General features: G+C 37.5%; 1 protein-coding gene across 1 annotated transcript; it reads right to left on the minus strand.

Moving 5' to 3' along the window:
- Window positions 1–629: 629 nt before the first annotated feature.
- RADX (RPA1 related single stranded DNA binding protein, X-linked) lies at window positions 630–27,953 on the minus strand. The gene is made up of 15 exons (XM_074835173.1): window positions 27,230–27,953; window positions 26,328–26,470; window positions 25,220–25,412; window positions 21,888–21,996; window positions 21,643–21,734; window positions 21,426–21,548; window positions 20,241–20,348; window positions 18,421–18,588; window positions 17,712–17,872; window positions 17,021–17,232; window positions 15,786–15,854; window positions 10,439–10,518; window positions 6,137–6,430; window positions 4,661–4,843; window positions 630–3,765 (listed from the first exon to the last, which is right to left on the minus strand). The coding sequence occupies exons 1-15, from the start codon at window positions 27,813–27,815 to the stop codon at window positions 3,620–3,622; spliced, it is 2,667 nt and encodes an 888-aa protein (XP_074691274.1). The 5' UTR covers window positions 27,816–27,953; the 3' UTR covers window positions 630–3,619.

Consider the following 27,953-nt stretch of genomic DNA (forward strand, 5'->3'; position numbering starts at 1 on the left):
TAAGATAACCAAGTTATTCCCTGCATTTCTCCTTTCAGATTGAGTCATCTCCTCCGTCAGGTCCAGCCTGTTCAGGTGTTTATAATGGACTGATTTTAACATTGATTTATACCAATGCAAGAGACAGAATCACCTGAACTGATCACAGAAGGAAACTACCTCCTTCAGCCCATTTTCACACTCTAGCTCACGTTCAAGATTTACATTGAGACATTTGGTTATCACACAACTCTCCCTTTCTGGATGTCAGTTCTATAGATTCTGTCTCTGAATTCAGTCAGCGTTGTATTTCATAACAACTACTAGTACCAACTCCTGTTTTCTTAGAACAGAAAAATGAAAACCTTTCTAATGTCAGAACTCTGTAGTCCATAATGAAAATAAAGGGCAAATTGTAAAGTTAAAGACCTTTTTCCCATTTTTCTGCAGAAGTCATGCCGCACACAGTGTTGAAAGCCAAGAGAAGCTCCAACTGGTGGCATATATTTCGATGGAAGCTCTACCTACTTCTTCCATAAACATTCTTTAAAAAAAGTAAACATGACTGTGGAGAAGATCCTTGGAAAACTGAAACAGCTTTCAGAAGTGAAAAGAAAATGGAAAGAAACTGAAAGAAATAATCCAAGACATTTACAAATATTAATTCATTTATTTATATTTTTCAGTTTTCAGTGTTGCACTAAGTTCTACATCACATTAATTCAAAAGTGATCTTACCTCTAAGATCTATGAATTAGCAAGTTTTATACACTTGAAAGTACCATTAGCTACATACAGTTTACCTTCTTCTGTTTTTCTTTGAAATTAATGATGGAAACATAAGAAACATGCAAATGTAAGATTTTAGAGCACAGTTCTTCAGTTGGGTATGAACTCTACAGTTAGAGAATGTGCTCTGATAGTACTTTACCCTCAGCAGTGGCAATATACAGCAGCAAAAAAGATTATTCCTATGACATTTTGCAGGAGTAAAGATTCTGTATCTTGGTTTAACATGGCAAAATTAACATGTTTTGACAGACTCAGGATCAAAAATACTTTGGTTTTATACTTGTGTCAATAAACACCAAGTGAAATAAAACAGCAAGTAGTTTCTTTGCAGAGAGGACCTTCGCCCCAGTGCTACAGTGCTGGTTTGGCAGGGAGGGGGGAGCAGAGTGGTGGAACCATCTATTAACACTGCAACACTTCAGAAATGGAAGTCAGCATATTAAGTTCAGTGTAACTCACAGGGATGGGGTAAGCGCCTCTACAGAATGAGAGTATTGAAATTCCAAGTCTGCTACAGGCATTGAATATTCTCTAGCTACAGAGAGCCTGTGCTTCTAACACTGGCATTTCACTCTGCAAGACTAAGCATCTCTCCTTCCCAGCTTCTGCTATGAAAAATTTCAGACGTCACCTCTGTAAAATAAAATTACATACTTTAAAGTCCCAAGCGCATAGTATACATATTCCACACCATTCTGGTATTTCTTTTAGAGTTAGGAAGTCCTAACATGGAGGATGAAATGATTAATGCTATGTGTTTAAAGTGTACTAAGCAGTGCAATGCGGCAAAGAGCATTGGCTGTGTTTCTGTTGGGTGGGATGGGTGGGATGGCTAGAGCAGCTGAACAGAGTGGCCCCACGACAGGGTGAGCCACGTCAGTCCTTTCATACAAAGATAATTACTTTAAAAATTGCTTCTAGAAATAATGGTTTCATTAAAATCAGACTTCGGCCTGAATTATATCTACATAAAAAATACTGGCTGACACAGTCAGCATGGCTCAGTTTAGTACACGAAGTGCTGGTGCTAATCTCTCTCGCTCTAGAGCAATGGCCTCTAATCTTCACATACCCATAAGCAACAAATTACACAATAACATATTGCGAGCAGCACCACGCTCTTCTTGGGTTGGTATGTTTTCATTTTGCCTTCTGTGGCAAGGTTACAAGGTACTCTGATAGGCATGGGTTGACAAACATTGCTCTAGAACTAATACTGTATGATCCATACAAAATATAAACATACAATACATAGTCACATTTAACTTTTAGTCCCTGTGCAATTTAAGTTAAAACTTTTCTCAGTAATACATTTTAAAACTGTAAACCACACTAGAGAGACAGAATAATGTTATCAATTTCTTTAGAATGTTAAGGCTTTTACTTTTTATCTTGAAGTTGCCTATGAACTTGTACTATAATAAAGACACTTACGTTTCTCCTTCAATTACCATTAGCTGAAGTTAGGGTACACAATTTAAGTGCTTGAAGACAAAGTCCACTGTCCCCAGGGCAGAGGAGTGAGCTACTAGTTGAAAGAGATACTCCTTAATTACCAACAGGCTGCTAAAACGTGCCTAGAAGTTTTCCACAAAAGAATAAAAATCTGTGTTTATAAATTAACTCTTTGGTCAATAATGGTACAATTTAATTGGCAAGCGTCCATAATGCAATCATTTCTTCTCAAAGAACTGAACTGAGACTAGTTGTCAAATAGCAATGTATTTTAGCTCCTGCTCAAGAATAATTTCCTAAGGACCCAGCTGTATAAATGATTTGAGGCTGTTTGACATGGGGAGAAAAAGTAGGACTTGGTTCTGAACTCAGCAGGAGCCAGCTGCTACTTACAGGCAAAAAGCTGACAGAATTTTAGTCTCCTGCTCTTGTGGAAGCAGCAGCTTCTCGCAGCTGCTGAGCTCCTTCATGTACTCAGAATACAGCTATTAGTTAAAAGAAAGAGGATAGTGGTGATCAACAGGAAAAATACGAATTTTTCTATGGTGTGACAATCCTGCCATGCTAAGCACTCCTTGAAGAAAGTTCTTCCTCTTGCAAAACTAGAAGCAAGTTCCATAACAAAGTTTTTTTTTAAATATTTCATTTTTTTTTTATTAATAAATAAAATATGTTAAAAACCTTTGGGTGCTATACTCACTACCCTACGCTGTATATACAAAAGCAGACATATAAAGACACAGCAATTGATGTGGCTAAGGCAAAAAGAACTAAAAGTGGCTTCTTGGATCACTGAGCCCAGACCCCAATACTAAAGGCACTGTGGTATTTAATCGCTTTCACAAACACGGTAAGCTTCAACCCTAAAAAGCAGTTAGGCTGCCCCTAATACCTCCCACTAAAAGATCACTATAGATCATAACAGCTCTAATGCTCAAAATTATTCTAATTTCCAGCCTAAATTGATATCACAGCCAGTTAATTCTTTTGCAAACACTGCCTTTAATATTGGGAAAGCCTGTCTCTCTTCTCAGTTCTCACCCTGATATAAACATTTCCTGTGCACGTATGTGCACAGGCAGAGAAAGAGAGGTAACAATCATATTTATACTCCTTGGTATCCTATCAAAAAATAAGCTCACTGTATTGCCTATTGATCCTTTTTGAACATAAATGACCAAGACATTATCTGTTTCAAGACTGCCAAAAAATAAAGGCAACAATCATCCTTCTCAGTTACACGGATGACTATTGCAATTGCTCTAAGAATCGTAATTTTACGTTTGTGTCTGCTAGTTCTAGAAAAGTGCAATGTGTAGAGGGTGTATTCAAGTTACAGCAATTTTATTTCCCTCCTTTTGAACAATATAAATCTGAAAAATAAGTTATTAAATTACATTGATTCCAGCACACCAGGTTCCACTGTCTTGTAGATTTTGCTCAGGAAGACTTCTACCTTATCATCACCCAAGTGACAGATGTCCAAGATGCAGACAACATGTTTGCCGTCTAGATCCATTGCTGCTTTTACAATTTCATCTAGAAGTTAAGAAAAGGTGTTTTAATATACATACAGTAAAAACGTATACTGAATTGATATTGTTTTCCATGCAGTAATGTGTATATGTTCAAGCTTCTTGCAGTGAAAAACTCTATTAAATGCCCGCCTAGTGGGATTTTTCTTTTTTCTGGTAGAATTTTGTTCGTAAATTCAATGACTAGAAATTATAGCATCAGAACTTAGATATGCAAAAGCTGAAATATGCACTACTTAACCATTAGTGATTCTCAGATTTCACAGTATTATTCAAGGAAAAGTAAAGATGTATGTAAATAAAATCAGGTCCGTCTATATAAGCATGCAGAAAACCACGATGCTTCTATTGCATTTTGCAGTATGATACATGTTAATAGTATTCACCATATTTGCTGGAAGGTGATAGTAATTAGAAGCATATTCTGAAAGAAAATAATTCAATAGCAGGCAAATACTTCAGTTTATAGGCACTGTAGGTTGTGTTAAAGGAGCTGTTCAAAGTGACATCAGTGAAATGGATTGACAGATTGACAATTATTCCACTCTATTTCAAAGCAGATCAAGCCAATAGTCACATGCTCAGCTACACGTACTGACTTCTATGTCAGTATGATTTTGCCTCAACAAATAACTGCAAATACTATGTAGGTCACTTAGGAGTTTGTGGTTTGGATATTAAAATACTATCTGCAGAGTATGAGAACAGCTCCAGCAAAAACTGCCTTGAAAGTTCAGTATTACATCTATTTACTACAGGTGGTCACACAGAATTTATGGATCTTTCACTGAAGACATAAACAATGTCTGACCTACAACAGAGATTTCTGCAGAGGATTAACTCTTGAAAGATAAAACAAGAAATGATAAATGAGTAATGTCAGTGAAAGCCAGTCTCACTTGAAAGTGGAAACATGTCATGACGCCTTCCATTGCTAGTGGCCTTCTGCTGACATCCAGAGATGCAACTCATACGAGACAGTAGCGTATCATGTTGAATGTCTTCCAGTTGAAATAAATGGGGATCTTCAGGACAAAACAGTGGAAGAAATGCAACATCTATTGCTACATCATGGTTTATACCTGTTGAAAAAAAGTATTTAAGTTAGCAGAAAAATTAATCTCCAGCCCATTAGCAACTTCATGCACCATTTCTTTTTTTTACTATTACAGGCCGAACACTGATTTCCATTTACTTGTTCTTTGTCCATTAATTAATAACTAATGTCTAAAAATATATTTTAATATATACATACATATGCATTTATACACGAGCACATTCAAATTGATATGATGTTGTAACACGCTATGATTTAAGTCTAACAATGCTGTTAGCTCAGAAAATATTAAGCCAACATTGAAAGCCATCTCACACTCCTTTTTAACTTTATCACTGCTACAAGGGCAAAGAAATTCATTTTACAACCAGTATATCTATGCAATATGAGGTGCAATACTTGCGCTACTGTCATCTTGACTATTATATTGTAAGTCCCAGGATTCTAATGACTGTAAATATTCAAACACCTTCTCTGAAAACCTCCCTTAGCAAATAATGGAAACTTTCAAATTATGGAAACTTTAACATCAGCATCATTAAACTAGACAATTTCCTTCTCCTTTTAATAGGAAAACAAAATCAAACAGATTAATAGCCCACAGTAATGCTAACAAACAGATAGACATCAACTTGCATATATATATTTTAACAAATAAAGATCAATCAGCTGACACTTTGTGCTAACCAGAAGCAGCAGAGAGCAGCTGATGAGTATGGCTAAAATACAGCCCTCAAATTTTCTATCATGGAAGAAAGGGACTTTAGGAGCAACTCTGCTCAAAAAACAACTCAATGAGAATAAAGCTCAAAAGTAGTATTTACAGTATTCTTAAAGGGAAAAGGACAACTAACTTGTTTCTGATAAATACCTCTCCAGCAGGAAAGTCAGCTGTCAAGTGCAATTGAATAATTTACCCGATTACGTCAGACTGGTTGAACTAGTAAACAGGACCTCTAATTGTAATAATCAATAGCTTAGGGACTACACACATTCTTCAAATGATACACATAAGGCTATCAAAAAAATTGCAATTATATAAAAAGTAATACTAGAAATTGATCATTTCATTTCAAGGTATTTTTAATAAGAATTACAGCTTTCAGGTAGAAAAATATCCTAAATCATGACTTCAACAAAAATCTAAAACATCAATAATTTTTTTAAACTTCAAGAAATACTCAGAATCAAGTGATAGAGAAATCCATTCAGTTTCTGACGAACCTTCAAGTCATTCATAAGCTAATGCAGCAAAAAGCAACGATCTTATACTGCTCCTGCTTAAGCTTTTTTAGAAGCCGAGCTACCAAATACTTACCCAGAACTGTCACTTCGTAATACCCAAGGCCACTAGCACTTTTAAACTCATTGATATTTTTATCTGTTCTGGTTTCTTTTGGCTGGTGCACTGCTGCATAAAGGTTGTACTGTTGCATAAGTAAGTCTTTGTGCACATAATCAAATTTACGTGGGATGCTTTCTGGGAAAATTGTGCTGTGGTGCAGGTATTTCATTAACTTGTCCTTCACTTGTGCCCACAGGTCACTCTGCCATGAATCACGAGTTCTTCCCGTCTCTTCAGTTTCAGGTATAGCACTCATTCCTTCTCGGTCTATTATAAACACAGAAAATATTTAGCTGTTTATATGCTCATGGAATCGTATCACTTCTCTGCTAGATAAGAAATATTTTCGTTAGAACATTTCAATTATGAAGACATAGCAGAATGTTCAAAACGTACAACACAATGAATTAAATTGGGGTTGGAACATGAGTAAACTGGTAACCTTAGAAGCTAGACTTGTAGTAAAAAGACTTATTTCACCACACAAAGAGCATCATCATGGCTTATTTTTGGAGGGCACGTAACTTGTTTAATGAACAGCCAGAAACTATGAAAACAAGTTTAAAATGGGTACAAGTGAAGGTAAACTTTTTCATCCCTTGCACAATTAACTATATGCTTACATTGAGGACTATGCTACATTTAAAATTTCTTGCTATACACTCAATGATAGCTCCATTCTTCTTTCCTATTACATGTAACTTGAGGATTGTTAATGGTAAAAGCTTATACAGCCATCACCTCCCATTTTGAAGGGAAGTGTTAAATCCCACCTTTTGAGCTTATCAGAAAGCTCATTTCAAAATATTCCCATTATAGCCTTGTAGAGCTCCTCCATCTCCTGTGAAACAACTTCTCATCAAGTAGCCTTCTGAACAGGGTATATTATTCACCCCAATATTTCTCTACAAACATGCTTTTTGACTTCTTTTTAGGCGTCATAATTGCTACGATGGGAGTACCAGGATGTTAAAAAACCGAAGAAACCAGAATGTACACAGACAAACTTCATACAACACGTGCAATAACATTCAACATGGGAAATGAGAGTCTTGCTGCATTGAGTTAGACAACAAAGGACAGTGAATTTAAAGAAAATTGACACTAATACTGAAATTAAAAGTGTGCTCCGGATTGCATAAAGCAGCCTGCAGTATTTTTCTCACAGAACTGGAATTAATCGTAAAAGGTAAAGGGGCACATGACAGCTGCTACACGAAGAAATGTTTTTTCTCACCATTTTACTTGGAGAATTACAGTATTCTCTACAAGTGTGAAGACTTAATACTATACCTTAGGCAAATAAAGTACAAAGAAGTTTCCTAATCTAACCCCCCTTTCTCTTTCTAAAACTTTCATCATTACTTTACTTTTCTCCCTCAATATATGATCGGTGCTGTAACTGTAATTTGTATGTCCTACTTGTACAATCCTTATTAACTCAGCATAAACAGATGTGTAATCAGGACGACACAGTGGGAACAGCCACCACTGGTTATTTAAACAATAAGATGCTGAAATCTTTAACAATCTGACCGTGTTTTAGAAGAAAAATAAAGCGTTTGAACTCCTCTAGGTACCAGAGAGCCTCTTGGCAGCAAAGACTACTTTCTTCTTTAAACCAATCAAAAATATAAAAATGGCTATGGTGAACATTTAAACACATGATTTCCCACAAAAAGCAATTGAGATGAACCCTATTTTGAGTTCAGCTAGCAGAAGAATTTTTTTTAAATCCACTGTATAATTCCAGTATACAGCAGATGTTTTTTTCTTGTAAAATTTTAGAATTTAATTTGATCATCAGCTTACACTGTTACTATAAAGTTCGTTTCTTGCAAACACTTTTGTTAGTAAATCTGAGTCAGTGCATTTCTGCTTTACAGTCACATTTCATTATCTTGCAGCACTGGCTGCAATCTTTTACTCCTCCTTTGTACCTCTTGCAAAAAACAGTATCTGGAGTAAATGAAATTCCAGTGAGTGAACCTTGTCCCAGCGCCCCCCCCCCCCAATACCTCAAAAAAGATATTTCAACATTTAAAAAAGGCACTTAAAGATATCCAAACCACAATAAATAATTAATCAGCTCTTTTTGTACATCTACCCAATGACTACTACAAAGTGTTACTTTGATGCAGGCTGCTATGATATGGAGCTGCTAAGAGACAGAAGGGTCAGCACCACTAACACATAGTTACAAAGGGAGAGGGGAAAAAATTTCATGTTCCCATAAATAGCTTCTAAAGGCAGCTAAGGGCAGTTTCCCTTGCTGTCATTTAAAAAAAACCAAAAGCTCTACCTGGGACCATGGTAACATCACTATGAAGCTTAGAGTAACACTTTTCCATTTTATATGGTACCTATGACCTGCATATCAGTAAATGGAAAAATAAGTATATGATACATAAGTAATTGATATATAATCTCAGAATACTGAAAAAAAGGTATCTTCAAAATCTGAAGAAAGCATAGAATAGTGTTCACTTTGATACATACACCACCATTAGTAGGCTTGTTAAGCAAAATATAGACATGCTGTTATTTAGATAAAACTAGCATCAGCTAAACAATTAGTATTTTATATAAGACTAATAATATTGTCGGTAGGACTGATGTTATGTGAGAAAAATATGTGCATATGTTTAGTAGCTACATTTACTAACATATTCATGTAATTATTGTATACTTACATTAGATGAGAGACTGATTCATTTATTTTGGACTACACTCAAAATATCAGCCAACTGAAGTTAAATAGGGTTTCACATGCAGTGAGGAAATACTAGTGTGAATTATATTTTAATTTAAGAATAAAAGTATCTAAATAGATCTGTATTACAGCTATAAATATCTAAATATAAGTATCTAATGCAAGATTTTTTTAATACAGTTAAGAAATGAGACATCTATTTCATTGTACATCTTCACATCCTTTTTTTTTTTTTGAAAACCAACCTTTTAAACCAACCCACTGAAACTGCATACATGCATTCATTTTATGAGATCTACCCAACAGCCCACCAATTCTAGAGAGAGTAACAGCATAGCACAAACTCTACAGCTACCAGAAATGCCTCTAAAAATAATTTCAGGTGAGAACACTCAATCTGATTTCTCATTTTAAAAAGCAACAATAAACTTGATCAAAGACTAACAACCAATAAAGTAATTCATTATCAAACTGGCTTACTTTTCTTACTTTTGAAGAACAGATCTCTACACAGTACCTGAGGCTGCTCTTTCTCTGGAATAAAGCTTCACTTTAAACAACTATCTGTACAAATTTTTCTCCAATTTGAAAGTTTCCTCATCATTTCAGTGTCTTTAATATATTAAACATTCGGGAAAATTCACTGTAATTTCTATTGCTTTAAAGCAGCACAATGGAGTAGATCATCATCAACAGGCTACAAAGATAACCTATTGTGGTCATTACTAAATTAAGATGAACTGCTGCCTTGCAAAAATGAAAGGATGGACAACATTATACATAATATAGCTATACATAGGAGTAAATTGGCAGATGTTAATGTTGGGACAGATGCTAGTAGTAGATGAACTTTTAGAGAAAATTACATGACTCAGAGTATATTCAGTCAGCTTTAAAAACGGGAAAACATGTCATGAAATTAAAAGCAGACCAAGTTGCACATAAGGCAAATTAAGCTTCTTTCTTCATCCAAAAACAGATATCAAGAACTGCATGGAACATGAGTTTATTTTTCAATCACAAAGGAAGAAAGAAAAAATTAGTAATATTAACTTAGAAAAATCCCTAAACCAAACATCATTCTTATTACTGGCTTATACGTTTCATCTATTTCCTCTCCACATCTTGTATTTGTCTTTTTAATTAAATACTCACATAGCTTTGGGGCTACCTTCCCAGAGAGGAACAATTTTATCACATGCAGATCACTATAGCAAGAAAACTGCCAACAGAAAATATGCAGTCTTATGCTAGTAAGCGCTTCTGGGGTACAAAACTAACTTAAAACTTGCATAAAGCAACACAAAATTTATTCCCCCATACTGGGAAACAGCCCCACGCTGTCCTTCCAGCCATCCTTTAGAACACATCAGGGACACGATGGAGCAGAATGACATTAACAATACCTTGCTACAGTGGCCCCTAGAGGTTGATGCAGCCAGATGTAGGGAACAGCTGTCTTGACAAACAAGGGTTATAAGGCTTTGTTGCCTATTTTGGACCTGAAGAGAAGAAGCAGACTTAAACCTCCTAAGGTTATGTAGCAACTATTTGCAACGTACCTGTGCAGCACTGTAAACTGTCTGATACAGCTTGTCCGTTTTTATCTTGCATGGAATCTTCATGTTGAAATTCATCCAAGCTATAAAAAGAAAGTTATAGCATATATATATTTAAAACCTATTTAACCTCAAACACTGAGCAGCAAAAGTTCAAAGCTTGACAGATTTCTAGAGATAAATGATACGAGCTCAAATGAGTGGGCACTAGTACCTGGTTTCATACCACAAGACTTGTAACATAGCAGCTTGACATAACAAGACCTGCTACGCTCAGTAAATCGGTTTTGAAGAGCTTAGGACAAGAACTACTGTAGTTCTTTGCTTTATGAAGTAGACAGGAAAGCATTTTACACTCAAAAAACAGTGTTTGTTGCCCTCTACTGGGCACCTGCTGGAAATAGCATGTGTGACACTAAAAGCTGAACATCACAGATGGCCAACAGGTTTACGACTCGATTCTGAAAAACGGTTGCGCAGCATGCTGCTGCACTTTCATATCGGCACCCTGCAGCAGTCAAAAACAAAGCACGAATGGAGCCTTATATTCCAGAATCCAAAATGATAGAGAAATTACAAACATATATTTTCCTTTGGATATACTACCCTGTTTTAACAATTGGTTCAATCAGGTAAAATAGATTTTTGTTATACTTTCATTTTTAACCATGAAAGTTTGAATTAACAGAAAGCAACTATTCTCTAACAACCTCTAATGAATTACCTAGGATATTATGCAAGATAAAAATGTAACAGATACTCTGCAGCCACAACATGGTAAAAATAAGCTCTAGGCCCATTTATTCCTTTCTTCTTTGCTCTGTTCCTTATTACAAACTCGCCATAATGTCTGAATAGACTTAGGAAAAAAACCTATCTTGATTATCTTGCATTACAAATAACTGAGACATAGGCAAGACTTTATTAAGGTACCATTAAAACTCCAGACTACCAAAGCAGTTACTAATAAAAGTTTGTAACTGCAAATACATAGATAGTGAAAAGGGAATCAAAGACCAACATGCTGTTTAGTGGGACATTCTGTTTTTCAGTTATAAGGATTTACAGGGTTTTTTTTCAATTTTTCCCATGTCAGATATGAAATTTTCAAGATAGATCCTATCAATGTTTCATAAAAACCAGAAAATATCTAAAATCTAGTGAAAAGATAAAAGGAAATACATTGTGGTTTTTTGAGTATGAAATGCACTATCATCATGGTGTGGGCTAAGTAATGGAGTGACCTTCTTGTAATCTCCAACACTAGGCACAAAGGAGTCCTCACTTAAGCAGCACAAACTGCAATTGAGGTTTCAGCCACCTAATTTTGTAAACAAAAAAAGCTGCCACTTCAAGAACTTTAAAACAGCATGACCTTACTTGTCTCCAACCAACCACCCAAGCTTCTCAGCAGACTTGTGTTGAAAATGTTAGTAAATGAAAATTTCTATCTGTTTCTATGTGACTTTGTAGTCCAAAGCATTTTTCAAATTTTGAAGTCCAGGGCAACCTCAGAAAAATGCATGCAAGATGTCAGATCTACACTGATCCAGTGGTATTTTTATGTTTTCTGTGAAAGGTAGCAGGAAAGTGTCTCTTTCTAAAATGATAATTCAGTAATTACACTGTGCTTCCTATGGTATTATTTCTAAATAAAAGAATGTTTCCATGAAAATAGTATCTTGTGAAGAATTAATTCCTTTTACAAGAACCATCATGGAAATTATTATTGTGTATGCATAACAATAAATTAAACATCGACATACCAGCTATATTAGCATGTTTTCAAGCCATTAGAAGACATTTTCAAAAGTACTAACAAAAGTAGTCTAATTAGAAATTAATGCCCACAAAACTAATTCTCACTTTTGAGACTCAGACTTCTCAACAAGAGACATGAAAATCTAGCACTATGTTGAGAAAGGCTTGCTCAGAAATCACCGTGTCAAGTTAGATATATGCCAACTTCCCCCTTCATTAAAGCAGAGGATTAAACCAAATCACACTGCTGACAAGTTGATATTATGGAGTTGGTTTCTTTCCTTTTAAAATTCTCTAGTTTTAGAGGTGAATAGGCTCTCATTAAGACCTAGTAGAGCCTCTGAAAAATATGAAAATAACTTGCCACAATTTTTCCCCACTTCTTTCACAGATCTGTAGCTGGGGTGATTTCTCCTACCTGCCCGACGTGTTATTCCTACAGGACTGCTTTGTGCTGGATGTGCATACACTGTAACTTGAGCTACATTCGTAAGGGAAACCTACTTGTCTATACACACAGTTGATATGTTTCTTTGCCAGCCAGCATGCCTGCAACCCACCTGATCTAACCCAAACCCTTCCATTTCCTGCAATATGCTGTGGCTGTTGTACACCAGAACAGCCACATTCCTGTTTTGCCCATGCCAGCTTTATAAGAACTTGTGCCATGCTCAATTTGCTATTCCCAGCCTGCATTCTGCAGACTCCCCTTTCCACAGATGCCCACTTGCAAAAAAGCCTTTATTCAGTATTTCTGGATGCACTGGTATTCAGCTTTTCAGTCATTTTACTTTGAAGTATTGTCAACAAAAAAAATATTAATCAAAATAGACGGCAGATGAATACTTTTAGAAAATATTGGAAAAATAAGCATGTCTTGTGCTTCACACCTATTTCCTAAGCACTGGGACTAAATGTGATGAATAAAATTAAGAAAAAATAGTTACAACTTGTAGCTATGCCCAAATGATGTGAGGAATTAAAGTGCCTCAAAACAACAAAACAAAACACCCCACTCACTGACATATAACTGGTAAAAGCCTTATTTTATAGACTGGTTTGAAATCAACTTAACTGTCATGACACTATGATGGTATATGCACCTACCACAGCAGTAACAGAGAAACCAAACAGTCTTCTACAACAATTTGACAAGTCTACAGAAATTGAATGTTGGTATCTACCAATTTCTCCCTGAAAAATTCCGACTGATGTGAAAAAGGGGTCTGAAGGAAGTGTCAAATCCTGGGAAACTTTCAGTCATGCAAACCTCAGGCTGTATTTCCCCGTATAATGGAATCCCCATCCCTTAGCTCTCATCGTAGGGGAGGGAAAAAGGAGAAAAGGGTTTAAGTTACATGAACATTTAGAAGTGAAACTGCAAGGATAGAAGCATACAAACAAGTTACTTTGAGGCAGTGTAGAGTGTGAGCAGGCAGTGCACCAGCAACTCCGTGGTAACTGCAGTGCTAAACTTACAAAAACTAAAATGCTAAGAAAACTACTGGGTTTTTTCACTTCCACATAAAAATAAGCCTTTCTAAAATTCCTGATCTTTTCCCATACACAATAAACTATCAATTAAACTACTTAGGGGTATGTTGAATGCTTAAAAGTACATTTATGTCAAATGTCTCTACTAGTAAGGATATAAATATCAACAATAATACTAAATTAACCAGTTTCTTCTTACCTTGTTCTTTCTGAAACCCTTAATAATCAGATAAATAAGTCACCTCAAATGGAGGAACTGAGGTTGTCAATAAAGAGCCTTAAAATAAGCTTTTACTGTTTAAAAACAAGAAAACTTAAAAATGCAACCACATGCTGAAAAACTGCACAAAATACTTGGTGCAAAATAATCTAAGCTAGAATATGTACTTCAAAATATATTTCTACTGTTGTTATTTCATCAATGTATTAAATATTTCAGTGAGAGCCGACGTTCTGCTACTTCTAAGAAACAGGACAGAAAACAATGCAATTTTAAGGTATGTCAGGCTATTTTTCTTCATATGTTTCTTTTGCAATTTGGAGAATTCAGCACAACTTCATAGTTAATTACAGAAACACACAAGTTACCTTTTAATTATATAGAGTGAACCAGCTTTCCATAATCCAACACACACTTTCTCCTCCTTTAGTTGGGGTTCTAGCACTAATGGCATAGAGTGGACACACAGGTAGCGAGGAGAGTAGCAGATTGAGAAAAGCAGAGAACAAGGTAAACATGCCTTAACTTTTTGCTTCACTTTCAAGAAATGGGGAGAAAAACATTCTTCCCACCCTCCACCCCCAAGAAAAAAAAAAAAGGAACATTTCTCAGCAAGTAAAAGAAAATAGGATTCCTCACATTCCAAAAAAAATCCTGATCTCCCTATGGATTTGTGCCACAAGTCCCTGCAAACTCCTGCACCACCTGCAGAGATGTGACCTTAAAGCCAGGCGTCAAGTTTTTAATGAACAGGCTGCAAAGCCAGGCAACTGTTTCCCCTAGAAAATGCAGTATCTGCCAAGAGGACCAGAGGAAACAACAGACATGAAGGCTTAAAAGAGACTCGTTTATCCCACAGAAAAAGCTTTGGCAATTGTTTTTCAAGAAAACAGGCACGCTTATAGGGCAGTAATACTTGCAGAATGGTCAACAACTTATGACCAACTGCATCATTACTATTGTTGCTATATCCCTAGCACCATGATTCTTCTTTTAGGGGGGAAGGAAGAGGTGCTAAAAGTAAACGAAGGTGGCAACTGAGGGGTATACGTACTGGTGACACAAGCCCAAAGCACCGCTGCCAAAAAACCCAAACATCTGAAGTTACTGACACCAAAGAGTTCAGACACTCAAGCTATCCTAGCTGTGTTTGGAAGAAATGACAAGAATTTATGGCCCTTAAACACAACGTATGAAGGAAAGTAGCTTTTTACCCCAGACTAACAAATAACAACACTCATTCAGTTTTCTTAATAATTTCCCATTTGTAGTTATTTCATTAAGTTCCAGATTTTTCAGGGCTCTGGATTTGAAATTCCTATCTGGATTTTAAAAAAACCATCCTTCTCTGGATCCAAACAGAGCTCAATAAGGACTGAGTGTTGGGTAGCGGAAGGAACCAAGTGGCTTCTCAGGGGCAACTATACTTACACCTCTGTAGCATCAAGGATGATGTATAGCTCAGTCACTGCTAGCAAATCCATTAATGCTATTACAATGTTCACTCTGCTGGCTAATTAAGCATCCCTCCCTCCTACCTTTGATTTTCCTAGTTAAGCTGTAATCTCTCTGAAACAAAAACTACATATATTACTCTGCTTACCATGATGGACCCCTGTTACTACACACTCCCTAAGTAGCACTAGCAGCAATATAAAAATATGTTTAATAACACACTCAAAATGATGTTTCAGAATAAAATAATCCAATATATCTGAACTAGAATCAGTCCAGAGGAAGTGAATACAAAATATTAAACTCTACCCTAATCTGTTCTTTCATTTCACTTCCAATCCTGATCTGTAAAAGTTTCAATTCAAATGTCTTTGTCTCATCATTGCAACTCTTTAACATAATCAACTTCACATGACTTACCCAAATTTTCTTCTTGCAGACCGTGTGTAATAGAAGCAAGGTGTTACAGGAGTAACAGATGCACTTCCCCTTAAAGTAGGAAATTCACCATTATTTTACAGTATTTATTTAAATGGAAATACACAAAGCGAAGAACATGCATGTTTTTCTTTCAGGCAGAACTAACTTAAGACACTCAAATGATGGAATTTTTCTTATGGAACTGAAATCCACTAACAAGCTCACTGTAACACTGCCAAGACAGAAGTTCTATTCACCACAGTTTTCTTGGTCTTAAGTTTTCATTCGATCCTAATTATATTTCATCTCATTTTCCCTCAAAATATTCCAAATACCCACCCCTCTTCCCACACTATGACTTTTGGATGTGAAAAGTTGAGAAGAAAAACAAACCCTTTACAGCATGGAAAATCCACTACAAAAAAAAAAAAAAAAAAAAAGAGATGTGCCTGGCTAGATTTTTGTAACATTAAATCTGTCAAAGTATACGCCAGGCTTTTAATACTCAGTATGGGTACATGAGATTTTGCACAAACATTGCAACAAAGGGCAGTCTTATACAAGCAGGTATTTTACTCTTGAATCTAATACAGCTTTATCAGACAAATTACTCTGTCTTACTCCATTTCCTTATATCAGATTGATACCCTTTGTCTATGTCTGACTAGATGCAATACAATTTCATGAAATCCCATCACAAGCAGAGCCATAGTACAAGTTATTTCGAGCCTTTAGGTTAGCACATGACCACCATCTCCTTGCCTTTCTGACAGCAAGTTACAGCTACATGCAGTACGTTCGATTAATCAGAAAGAAAAAAATAAAGTGTGTTTGAAATTAAGGAACAGGTATACCAGATCCCAATTGTGCAATTTCAGTGAACAAATCTTATTTCCTCACACCACTGTAAGTATTGCTGGTTCCACTGCTATGTCACTGAACTATATATGGTTCCAGTATCAACTACTTTTATTTCAAATCTGTGAGATTAACAACAAAGTAGAATAAATATTAATCAGAAGAGAGCATTGCAAAGCTGCTTTAATCAGTCCTTCATTAGCCTGAACAGTATAATTGTTATCACCTGATGATAGGAAAAGTACCTAACTACTTTTTAAAGATCAAACTATACATGCTTTTAAAGCTTTCTTATATATTTCTATGGCCTTGTCTCTGAACTAATTTCTGCAAACACTTTTTAGAAGATCCAGTACATATTTATGAAGAGAGCTTACTGTTCTGCATCTGTATTTAATCTGCGTGGTATCTTTCTCTTGACTGAACTCTTTTTTGATTGTAAAGCTTGGTGCTGATGTTGTTCCCCAGGAGTGCAGTGTGGCCCCAGAGTAGACTTAACTTCTTTTTTCTGAGGGTTGGTGTTTTTCCCCTTGTGAACGCAGTCTTCTTTGGACATAGCAGCACTTTCAAGAGACTGAGAAGTATCTTTCTGCAACAGTTAATGGTTTAAGAGTTTCAAAGCACTTAAAGCTATTGGTTCCAAGTCAAAAATCTGCAAGCTTTAAAGAAACAATTTACCCCACCTTCTGAAAGTCATGTTGTATCTAGAAGAAATTAGCTTCTAATCACATTAATAAGATAAATTCCATCTAGAAAGTGACGGTGAACATGTTGCAGTAGCTGTCTCTCCTGCATTCTAATTTACATTAGGTTATCCAGTCAAACTCATAACTTCTCAACAGTTACCTAGTTTTACGGAGGACTGCCACAACACTTTCTGAAAAGCACCGAATCATTGCTTTTTAAAAAGTTCTAAATTATGATTTTCAAAAATTTTGCTCTCAAAATAGCAAATGAAATTAATCAAAAGACAGCGTAACTAGGTTCTGAACTCAAATGCAAAATTCTCCATTCTAATTACAATCATAGCTGCTTAAGTGCTATAGCATTAATTCTCAAACACTGTACCTGAACAAGTTCTGCTCCTGAGGCTTCTTCAGCTGCATTGCTAGAGCTGATGTATCTTATCGCACTAATTATTCCCTGGACAGCAATGCGCTTGTGTTCTCTGTAGTGCAAGTCTTCAATTTCTTTCTCCATTTCACCTATGGCTTTCAAAACCGATTCAACTGCAAAAAGAAATTTCCAGAAACAAGTTTTAAAGAAATACAACTTCAAAATGTCTGAATGCAAGGCTCAAAGGTAAGAATTTGTTACTAAATGTTAAATTGATTTAAAATTATATTTTTGAAGAATTTTAAATATTTTTGCTGTTCACATCACACGGAAAAAATTTAAACAGTAAATCTTTTTAGCTCACAAGCACCTTTTAGCATGTGTTATCAGACACCACAATTTCTGTTTCAGGTGGAATTTCTAATTCCCTGTATTCTTCAGTATAACTGTCTCAATTCTGATTTAGCAGAATACTCAGAGTAAAACTTCTGGGCAGATCTGTAGCTCATGTAAGCTGCTGCAGTTCTCCTGCAGCTAATGGTGCCATGATACTTTCTGTAAGATGAGCATCGTCATGAGAGGGAGTTTTTCTTAGATGACATTCAAATTTGTGTAATCACTAATAGTAACTGTGTTGCTTTCTAACTGATGCTTTAAATGCCTGGAGTAAGACTGAACTGAAAAAGGCTACAAATCTTAAAGATACTGGATGGTATGATACCTTTATTGTTTTTACAATATTTCAAAAAGTTATTTGGAGGTCGTGGAAAAGGATAATAGCCACCAATGACAGTTTTCTTCATTTGATCAGCTTCACTTTGTGTTTTAGTCCACTGAATGAAGTTTTTCACTTTGGTGTCCTTGGTGTATGGCTGGCCCTTGTGCCACCCTTTTAAAACAGAAATAAACAGGTATTAACACCAAAGCAGGTTATTATTATCCATTCTCATCTTGAAACTATCCTGAACAGTATGTCAAAAAGACTGGACTACAGAATACAAAAGACATCTTTCCACTAGTCAACAGTGTTTTATGAAATGAGTCTCTTGAATTCCTTGACTAACACTTGCATTTGAAACTGAAAGTTAGACAAATGTAAAGTAACAAAAAGAAATAAAACAACTAGCAAAAATGCTACTAGAATACTTTCTCGCAGGAGCATACAAAACAGTAAAATGATCAGAAATTGGTTTATTAGCAGGAAAAAGCAGATAAATCATCTTCATAGGGTTCAGCAAAGATTGTTACTGACAGGTAATTTGCAAGGTATGTATTCATTGTTGGCTGCTTTAAAACCAAGATATGGACTAAAGACCAGTTTTATCAAATAAATTGTAATCTGACCAGGTCTATGTCTAACCTGTGAACTGAAATAGATCTTATCCAATGGTTTGCAATCTCCAGCTATAGTTCTCATTTAGGACCCAAAAAGACATAAAATGAACTAAACCTAGGGTGGGGGAAAGCTTAAGTATTTAATTAGAAAATGAAGCACAAAATACGCTGTAGGAAACTAAAGGAAAAAAACAACCTCTCAAACCCTTCATTCAGGAGTAAATTAAATCATCAGAAATCTATTACGAAAAAGACCAGCTTGCTTTGCTAGTCCAGTTAAGCACAAAACACCCTACCCAGCTGGTCAGGAAAGACCACGTGTATAGAACTGACCATGTTCAGGTACTTTTTTAGCACATACTTTTTGTCTATTTCTACTTGTTGGCAGAAAGATTCAGACTGGGTGACTGATACATTAGGAACACTGAATAAATGAGCTGGATAAACAAACGCAGGAAAGATACACCTATTGCATCTTACACTCCCTTGCAATTAGGCTCGTACATCACTCACCTGCAACACTACTGTAATCTGCTTCCTGATTCAAGAGCAAAGATACTATAAAGAGCTGTGCCCGGTCCTGCCTGTGACATGCTGACGGGTGGTATCTAGTGTACAGTACCACAGCAGAGCACTGTAACTGCAGACCAGAGTATTCAGACTATCTAGAAGGACTGTTCCTTCAGTGCAGTCCAGCACCACATCCCTTCCTAGACCACGTGGGCTCCATAAGGCCCTGCACATTGGGAAAGATGAAACGTAACAGCTCTCCAGATACTTGGTGAAAAAGAGTAGCTAAGATAAATATAGGACAACTATACCTTTTTTTTTTTTTTTTTTTTTTTTTTTGGTAATAAGGAAATTCGTAAGCCAGAAAACTGGAAGTGATTTTTAACATTTTTAAGGAAGTGGTAATTTGCATTGTTACACTATCAAAGGATTAAAACAGCCTGAAAGAAATAGTGAATTAGTAAACATGTAACTTAACCTAATAATACTTACATACTTTTCATGAGATACACCCATTAATGCCTCGCAAGAACGCAATTTGCCTTTTTCTTTTTGCAATGATATTTCATTATTAACTCAAAGACACTTCGACAGGGAAACTAATACTATGCACTGATTACTTTGTTGTAAAATGAAAATACTCTTTCCAAAGAAATAAGATGAGAACTACATAAAACTAAAATTAGTTTAAGTTACCTGTAATGAATATTTGACTTTCATTTGAAGTTGTAAGGTAAATTGTGCTGGAAGGATTCTCAGTGAGGTCCCGTACCACTCTCATCTGTGTACACACCAAGTATGTCACTGGAGAAAAAGAAAAACAAACCTTCAGTTTTTTTCCTGCTATGTCATTGATTTTAAAATGTCAAGACTGACACAAAAGGGATTAATTTTATTAAGTGCTCTAAACAAGACATTTTAGTTCTTGACCCTACAAATGTTTCAGCGTGTATTGAGCCTCTGTTATAAATGACAATGCGGAGATATAATTAAATTTTCATTTTAATAACTGTGCAAGGAACTTTCAGCATACATATTAGGACTAAAACATGAGATACTTTATCAAGTAGGATATCAGTGAAACAAACAGTAAAAATATGGATATTAGATGGCTGTGTTTCTTCAGGATAATCACAGAATCACAGCATATCAGGTTGGAAGGGACCTCGAGGATCATCTGGTCCAACCTTAATAAGCATAAAATCATGAAAAGGACAAGAAATCATGACATGCCACTGCAAAGCTTCTAAATAGAGTACAAACGCACTCTTCCGTTAATATCTCAGTTAAACACTGGAATGTCATTCTTTGCCATTTCCCCAGAACACTCAAGAACAATGCAGTCACAATCTTAACAGGGTTGTGCAGCTGGTCCTGCATCATATAATATAAAAAATGGACATGACCCCAACCAGTATTAATGGAAGGATGAGTGCTTGGAGGCAAAGAGAAAGAAGGCAAGAAGAAATATTTAAAATCCTTAATTAAGGATTCCCCAGTTTGAAATTTATCATTCTTAGCTCACATGCAATAACTAACACAGTAATAAATTTGACCAGCTGTCTTCTTTATTTGACTCTGATGCAAGAGATGTTGCCCCAGGTGCTTTACTTAAGTTTCTGTTTGAAATTAATGAGATCAGATGATCAGGCCCAGCTGCCCACATATTTGTTCAGACTAACTGGCAGGTTGAAATATGATAAGGGTTTCAAATACTTAAACTAATTTTTTTATTTTTAAACTTTAGTTTCTGATCAGCTATTTTCTGTCTCAGGAGATAAACCATGTCAATTTTTTATTCAGTGGCAATTATACTCAGAATTTAAAATTAGAAACCAACTAGAAAAAACACTATAATAAGTATTATAGAGAGATGAATACTTGGGTGAATATGCTCAAACACATCTGGCTGAGAAGTTGCAAATAATTCCAGTATGAATGGCTGGTCTGAGGTCCCATCAATGGCATGTGCCCAACGATAGAGCCAGAAGTCCTCACCATGTTCTATATAAACAAATAGTAAGAAAAATGTATAAGCATTTATTCAGAAAGTTTAAAATTGTTTGATAAATTCTGAAAGTCATATTTATAGAAAGACCTCTCTTTCTTGCTCGTTCAGCCCTTCCTACAAATGTCACAAGACCAATAACATCACAGGAATGATTGTTTGGCAAGTTATCCAGTTCTGACCTAAAATCAAAACACAACAAAAATATGGGTATTTGTTAATAACAACACATAAAGCTTTCTCAGAAATTTTTCACAAAACATTTCCACTTAACATTCAGTGTAATGTAGTGAAATTTAAGTTGCAGCTTGACAACCAACAGAATTCTATTTTACCTTGTGATAAACCGATATTTAACTTCAGGTAATCCCCACTCTGGCTTAACCATTTCTTCTGGAATAATACTTATTTTAGTAGGAGGGTCTCGAACATTAAGGCTGATTTCTGACAAAGAAAAAATAGACTCAGTAACATTTAAGGCATGAATACAAATTAAAAAAAAAAAAAACTTTAAAAAACACAAAAAAAACCCAGGGTAAAGTTTCTTAAATGAAGTATTCCAATTTTATCTCACTGCTTGTGAAATTATTAATCAATTCTTCTGACTTCATGTTTTCATCCTAATAAAGTAAGGAATTCAGGTACAGCATTCAACAGTGCAATTTTATTATCTGAGCAATGTTATACTTTCCAGTTCCCTACATGAATCAATTAGACCCATCCAGCAAGATATTTTAAAAACCAGCAACAGAAACTAATGCCACAATACTGATTAGATACAGAGTACTTTTTACAATAGCTTCATTCTCAAATGTCCCTAAGATCTAAACTGACTTGCAGACAAGGAAGTAAAACAGAAGACAGTCTAGCAGATGAGAACTTCCACATCTGATACCAGTTCAGGTAGTTATTAATATGACAGAAATACACCACGGCAGGAAACAAAAGGTCTTCTCATATCTATTCTATAGCACCTGAAAAATTTAATTTATTAAGCAAACTGTTTAGATGCTGACTAACAAACACAGTAAAGCACTGGGGGAAGTGAGGGGTTCTGCAACCAGATAAAAAATACAGGAGGAATGGCTTCAGCATCTAGAATACACAAGGTGGAACTCCATTGTCTCTCTCATAACGAGACAAACCTTGCCGGTATGAAAAACACAGATTCTGATGAAGTTTCTACAAGATGTTTGGGTAAGGAATTATTCAAAAATAATGCACCCAGAGAAGTAATTAATTAGGTATAAATAATGTATACAATTGTTTATATAATTCTGTCCAGCCCCTAGCAGTGCAACATTAGGAAGGTGTTATGCAATCAGACCCTCTACTTCAGACTTTTCTTTTGGCTGCTGCTTTCAAGAAATGTATTTGGATGACAACTGTGGTTTTACATATGGTGTTTTAGGACAGTACCTCAGAGAAAATCCCTGAAAACAAAACTTTCCAATGCATCAAAACTATTTATCAATGGTTTCGTCATTTTGAGATTAGATGAGAGTCACATACTCAACTCAGGACTATACCCCGTGATGATTCAGAAGTTAAGGTCAAGTCCAGGCTATTTGGAACAGCAGTTTTCGTCAGTACCACGTAAATTCAGTGATCTGTGAAATGCACACAGTGCCTAGCAGTGCAAGTCCAGGTGTTGCTACTAACTATTTAAGCTTCAAAGGTTTTAGGTTCTGAAACAAGCACCTCTCAGCAGGTCATACAACGCTGCAGCTGCAAACAGAGGCAAGCAACGCAGACCTCGCTTCTCAGCAACCCAGGAATAGGCCAGAAGCATACTGTCTTGCAAGAACTCTTAATTTGGAAAGCCCTTCCCCTTGCTGCCTTGTTAACCCTCCAGATATATTTTACAACATTTACAGGTGAACAGTTGTAAGGAAACACTGGAAAGTTGGGATCTCATGAAATTACAAATTGGAAATAGATGATGAAAAAAGTAATTGTAACTTAAGCAATTCACTGTAACTGATTCCTTTAACTAGCTGAAGAACTTTTGGTGCACTCAATGTGCATGCTTAAAAAAAGCTGGAATATTACGCCATATTGGCCACCTACAGAGATACTTATATTAACAGAGTAGTTAGGGAGGCATTAAATTTCACTCCATCTGAACAACAAAAAAAAAGCATGAGGAGTTGCACAAAATCGATTTTATAACTGCTCTAGAAATTTTTATGGATATTCTGTTCTCTTTACACTATCTTCTTAGAGGATATATGGACATAAGATCCACCAATGCATGGAATTATGTGCTTTGTAAGCTCATACTAAGACAAAATTCTGAGCTTTGTGCTGAGAAAAGAAATAAGATACTATACATACATTGATATGAACCAAAAATTAGTAATTTCTACAGGTAATCCATGGTCTGAAAATACACCATGGCACTTCACTATAGACTGACTTTTAATTCTTCCATTACACATCTATTACCATTTACAGCCCATTAGCCTAATTTCCATTTTGATCTCTCTGTTAACATTTCTACCCCAGTAACGCTTGCAGAAATTGGTAGTGTAGTGTGAATGAAGCCATTAAAATGAAGTGATATTTGCCCATAGAGAAAGTCACCTCAAAAGGCATATTTTATTCTGTCCTTTTCCTGGAGAAAGGTTTTGTGGCAATATAACTGTTTTCAGAGCTGGCCTGTAATCATCGTTAGCTTCCCTCACAAACTTCCGCTTCTGGCTAAACATTTTGCTCTCCTGCCAACTCATCACAAACACTCCAGACATTAAGATCCGGTTTTAAGGCAAAGATACATTAGGCAGAGAATACCCTGATTCTGGCAGCGAAAATATTATTTTCGTGCACTGTTTCAACCGCATTAGGAGGCTGCCATCGTTAATAACTTATACATACATCAACCTTCACTAGCACACGTATTTTGCTTGTTTCAAGGAAGTTATCTGGATTTTCTGCATGTTGGCTGTCGCTTTGTTCTGAGTATAAAAGTGCAAAAGGGGAAAGAGCTCACGTTCAGCAAAGTAGAAGAAAAAAAAAAAGTTGACCAAATCCAGTTTGAAAGGCTATTAACGTTACATTGCAGCACTTCTGTAGCACAGCTCCTTCAAGTATCTGTCACACTAAACAACTGCAAGGAAGAAAATACTTTCTCATAGGCAAGGAATATTCTCCATATATGCATGCCCACGGTGCTGCTGTTTCAGCACAGACAGCAGTCATCAATGCAACTTTTTATTCAGTGGAGCTTTGCAGATAGTCTGGGCCTTAACCACAGACACTAAAATCTAGTCAGATGAGGTGACAATGTGCTTCAGTGACCTGGAACAAGGTGTGAGCAGTGCACAAACAATATCTGCATTATTACTCAGGAAGTAGATTCAGATTAAAATTCAGTACCAAGGGCCTGTCTTTATGACCCCAATACCTGAAATCAGATTTTTATTTATTTATTTTTTAAATAAAGGTTTTAACTAATTGTGGCAATAAACTTTGTAGACATGATCCGAATACAAACAGGGAACAATAAGAACCTGGATGCTAAGACACCTGTCAGAGCTAATATTTAAGGATATATAACTTATCAATTAGTCTCATCAACGGCTCTCTTTCTATTTTCTTTCAGTGAAGAGCTACCTTTTCACAGCTATATTTCATTGAATCAAAACAGGTTTCTGCAATACTTAACCAATTGTAGCAAATCTCTTCATCTGTGAATCCCCTGGGGTTGGCTGTGTTTTAAATGGGTAACTGGTTTTGATCGCATACTGTTCAAGAAGAAGTACCGTGCCAACCTTCATACTGTTATACCATTCAGGACATAGTGAATTCCACAAAACCATTGACATCATGCCTGAACTATCAGCAACTTCAAAGTAAGCCTAAAGGAAAAAAAGAGACAAAATACATTCACCTTTTATTTATCATCATTCTGGTATGTATCTATTTCGGACAATGCATCAGCTACTCAACTCATGAACAATTTCGCTGATGATTACAGATACAGAGTATGTTCCAAAATTTGTACTGAATACTAGAAGAAATCCCTGATTTCCACAAAAGAATTCTTCCACAACTACCCCAGCCCAAACTCTTATCTTTCCAGTGCTCAGCAATGGTAGGTGATGCCAGTTTCACTCTAAGGTTTAAGACAGTTTAGTAAGTCTTTATCTTAACCCATGGGTTTTTCCTCGCCTTTGCTCTTCCAATTCTCTTCCCCACTACCTGGGGGTAGGGGAGACCAACAACCGGCAGGTGAGTGCTTAGTTGCTGGCTGGGACCAACCCACCACACCTCCTATCTCCATTTCCAAGAGGCTCTACACAAAAAAATCACAAGTAAAACATATTAGGAAAATCATCAAGAATTTTACAATCAAACAATCTGGAAGTCACTGGGTGAGAGAATTAGGGGATACAAATTGTTAAAATCTGTTTGCCTTTTTTTTTTTTTTTTTTTTTTGACAAGACAATTTCCATCTTTCACAGCATAGAGACCAGAAACATTTAGGCTGTTAAGCTACTAAAAACTCCAAATATTTTTTTCTTCACAAAAAGCTCAACTATAGTAACTGAAACACATCCACCAAAGTCTGTACATACGATCGTTAAATTCACCATTTCCCACTTTTAGAGTGCTCCCACTTTTAGGGCTCAGCATTTTTGTAAAGGTAGCATTTTTAATATATAGTAGCTACAACATAAAACTTAACTTCATGTGCTTACTATATGGGAATAATGATTTCCAAGTACCCTACAGCTATTCGAGCGTTAACCTACATATTTATCCTTCTTTACCTGATAAGGCATATCCAGCTTTTTCTCTGGTTTCCCATAGTACCTTAGTCTAGATTTGTACAGGACTCTCACAAGAAGTGGATGGAAGTGAACTCTGCTTCTCCAGGTCATTTCCAGCTGACCAAGAGAAGTCAGCTTGGAGACTAAGGGAAAAAAAAAAAAAAGTAAAAAAGACCAAAGGCAAGGACAAAAAAAAAGGAAGTAAAAAGACCAAAAAAGAGCATTCATGTCTGAACATTTAAGTTTTCAGGAGTTAAGTGCACAGAACAGGATGTCACGTGTGTTTTCTTAATGTTTCTAGCATCTAAAAAGGTTCATTTGCTGATGCTATTCACCACGAAATCCTGTTCTGAGCTATCTGCACACATCACAGCTTTGCTTTTTGTTTTGGTTTTTTTTTTTTTTTTGATTGAAAGCGCGATGACCCATTTAAAATGGCACAGAAGTGCTGTCAGATGAGCAGAAGAGCTACCACAAACGACACTGTCACGAGCCTACCAGGGCATCGCACTTGTGCCGAAGTTCCGCTTACACCTCCCTCCTCACCAGACTTCGTGGACCGGCCCGCGCCCCCCAACACTGACCACATTTTGGGAGGCAGCTTCCAGGGTCGACCCCCCAGTCCCACAGACTAGCCAAGAGGCTACCGCTGTTTTTGACACCTCCGAAGGCTGGGTGCAAGCACCACGGCCACGCATTTTCAGTCAACCTTTCGTGAGGTTTAAAAAACCCTCTCCAAGTAACGAGAACAGGCAAACTGCGATACACACGGCGCCTTCGTATCGGTGCCTACGGCAGCCGGAGGGTCGCTCCGGAGCGGGGAGCTCGGCCCAGCTACACAAGCGACACGCGGGCGCCTCCGGGCCAGGCCTCCCCCCTGCCTCCCCCTCCTCTCCACTTACCGTCGACGTCCACCTGCGCCTGGGTCTTGTCCGCCACCCACATGTCCCCGTAGGGATCCTCGTTGTTCCACAGCGGCAGGTAGCGCTTCTTCTCGCCGCGGAGGGGCGGCGGGCGGCGGCGGGGCGGGGGGGGTGCGTCGGCCCCATCGCCGCCGACCCTCTCCAGCTCCTCCAGGCAGAGGAACCCGTAGTTGAGGCGTTTCTCGTCGTACAGGTAGGAGCAGCGCGTGAGGCGCAGGCGCGCGCCGGCCCGCAGGTGCGCGCGCTGCACCAGGCCGTTGAGGCGCGGCGCCAGGTAACAGCGCTCCAGGCGCGCGCCGTCCGCCAGCGTCACGTCGTACCAGTACTGCGCCGCGGCGGCGGGCGGCGGCCCCTCCGCCAGGTACCGCTCCACCGCCACCACCGTCACCGGCGGCGGCTCCGCGGGGGCCACGCTCAGCCGCGAGGAGCCCCGCACTTCCTCAAAGACCCTCTGCAGCCAGCAGGCCCCGCCGCTCGCCGCCCCCCCAGCCGCCGCCGCCCCCCGCCACCGCCGCTCCTCGGCGGGGTGAGCGCTCCCGCCGCGTTCCGGGGTAGGGTCCTGCATGACAGCTTCCTCACGGCCCCTCCCCCGGGGGCGCGGGAAGCCGGGGCCCAGGGCCGCCGCTGGGGAGGGGGAGGGCGGCGGGAGACGGCGGCCGCGGCCTCCTGCTGTCACGGGCTGAGCCAGGGCGCCGCCATGGCG

Source organism: Strix aluco, chromosome 10 (assembly GCF_031877795.1).
Source record: "Strix aluco isolate bStrAlu1 chromosome 10, bStrAlu1.hap1, whole genome shotgun sequence".
Classification (NCBI taxonomy): domain Eukaryota; kingdom Metazoa; phylum Chordata; class Aves; order Strigiformes; family Strigidae; genus Strix; species Strix aluco.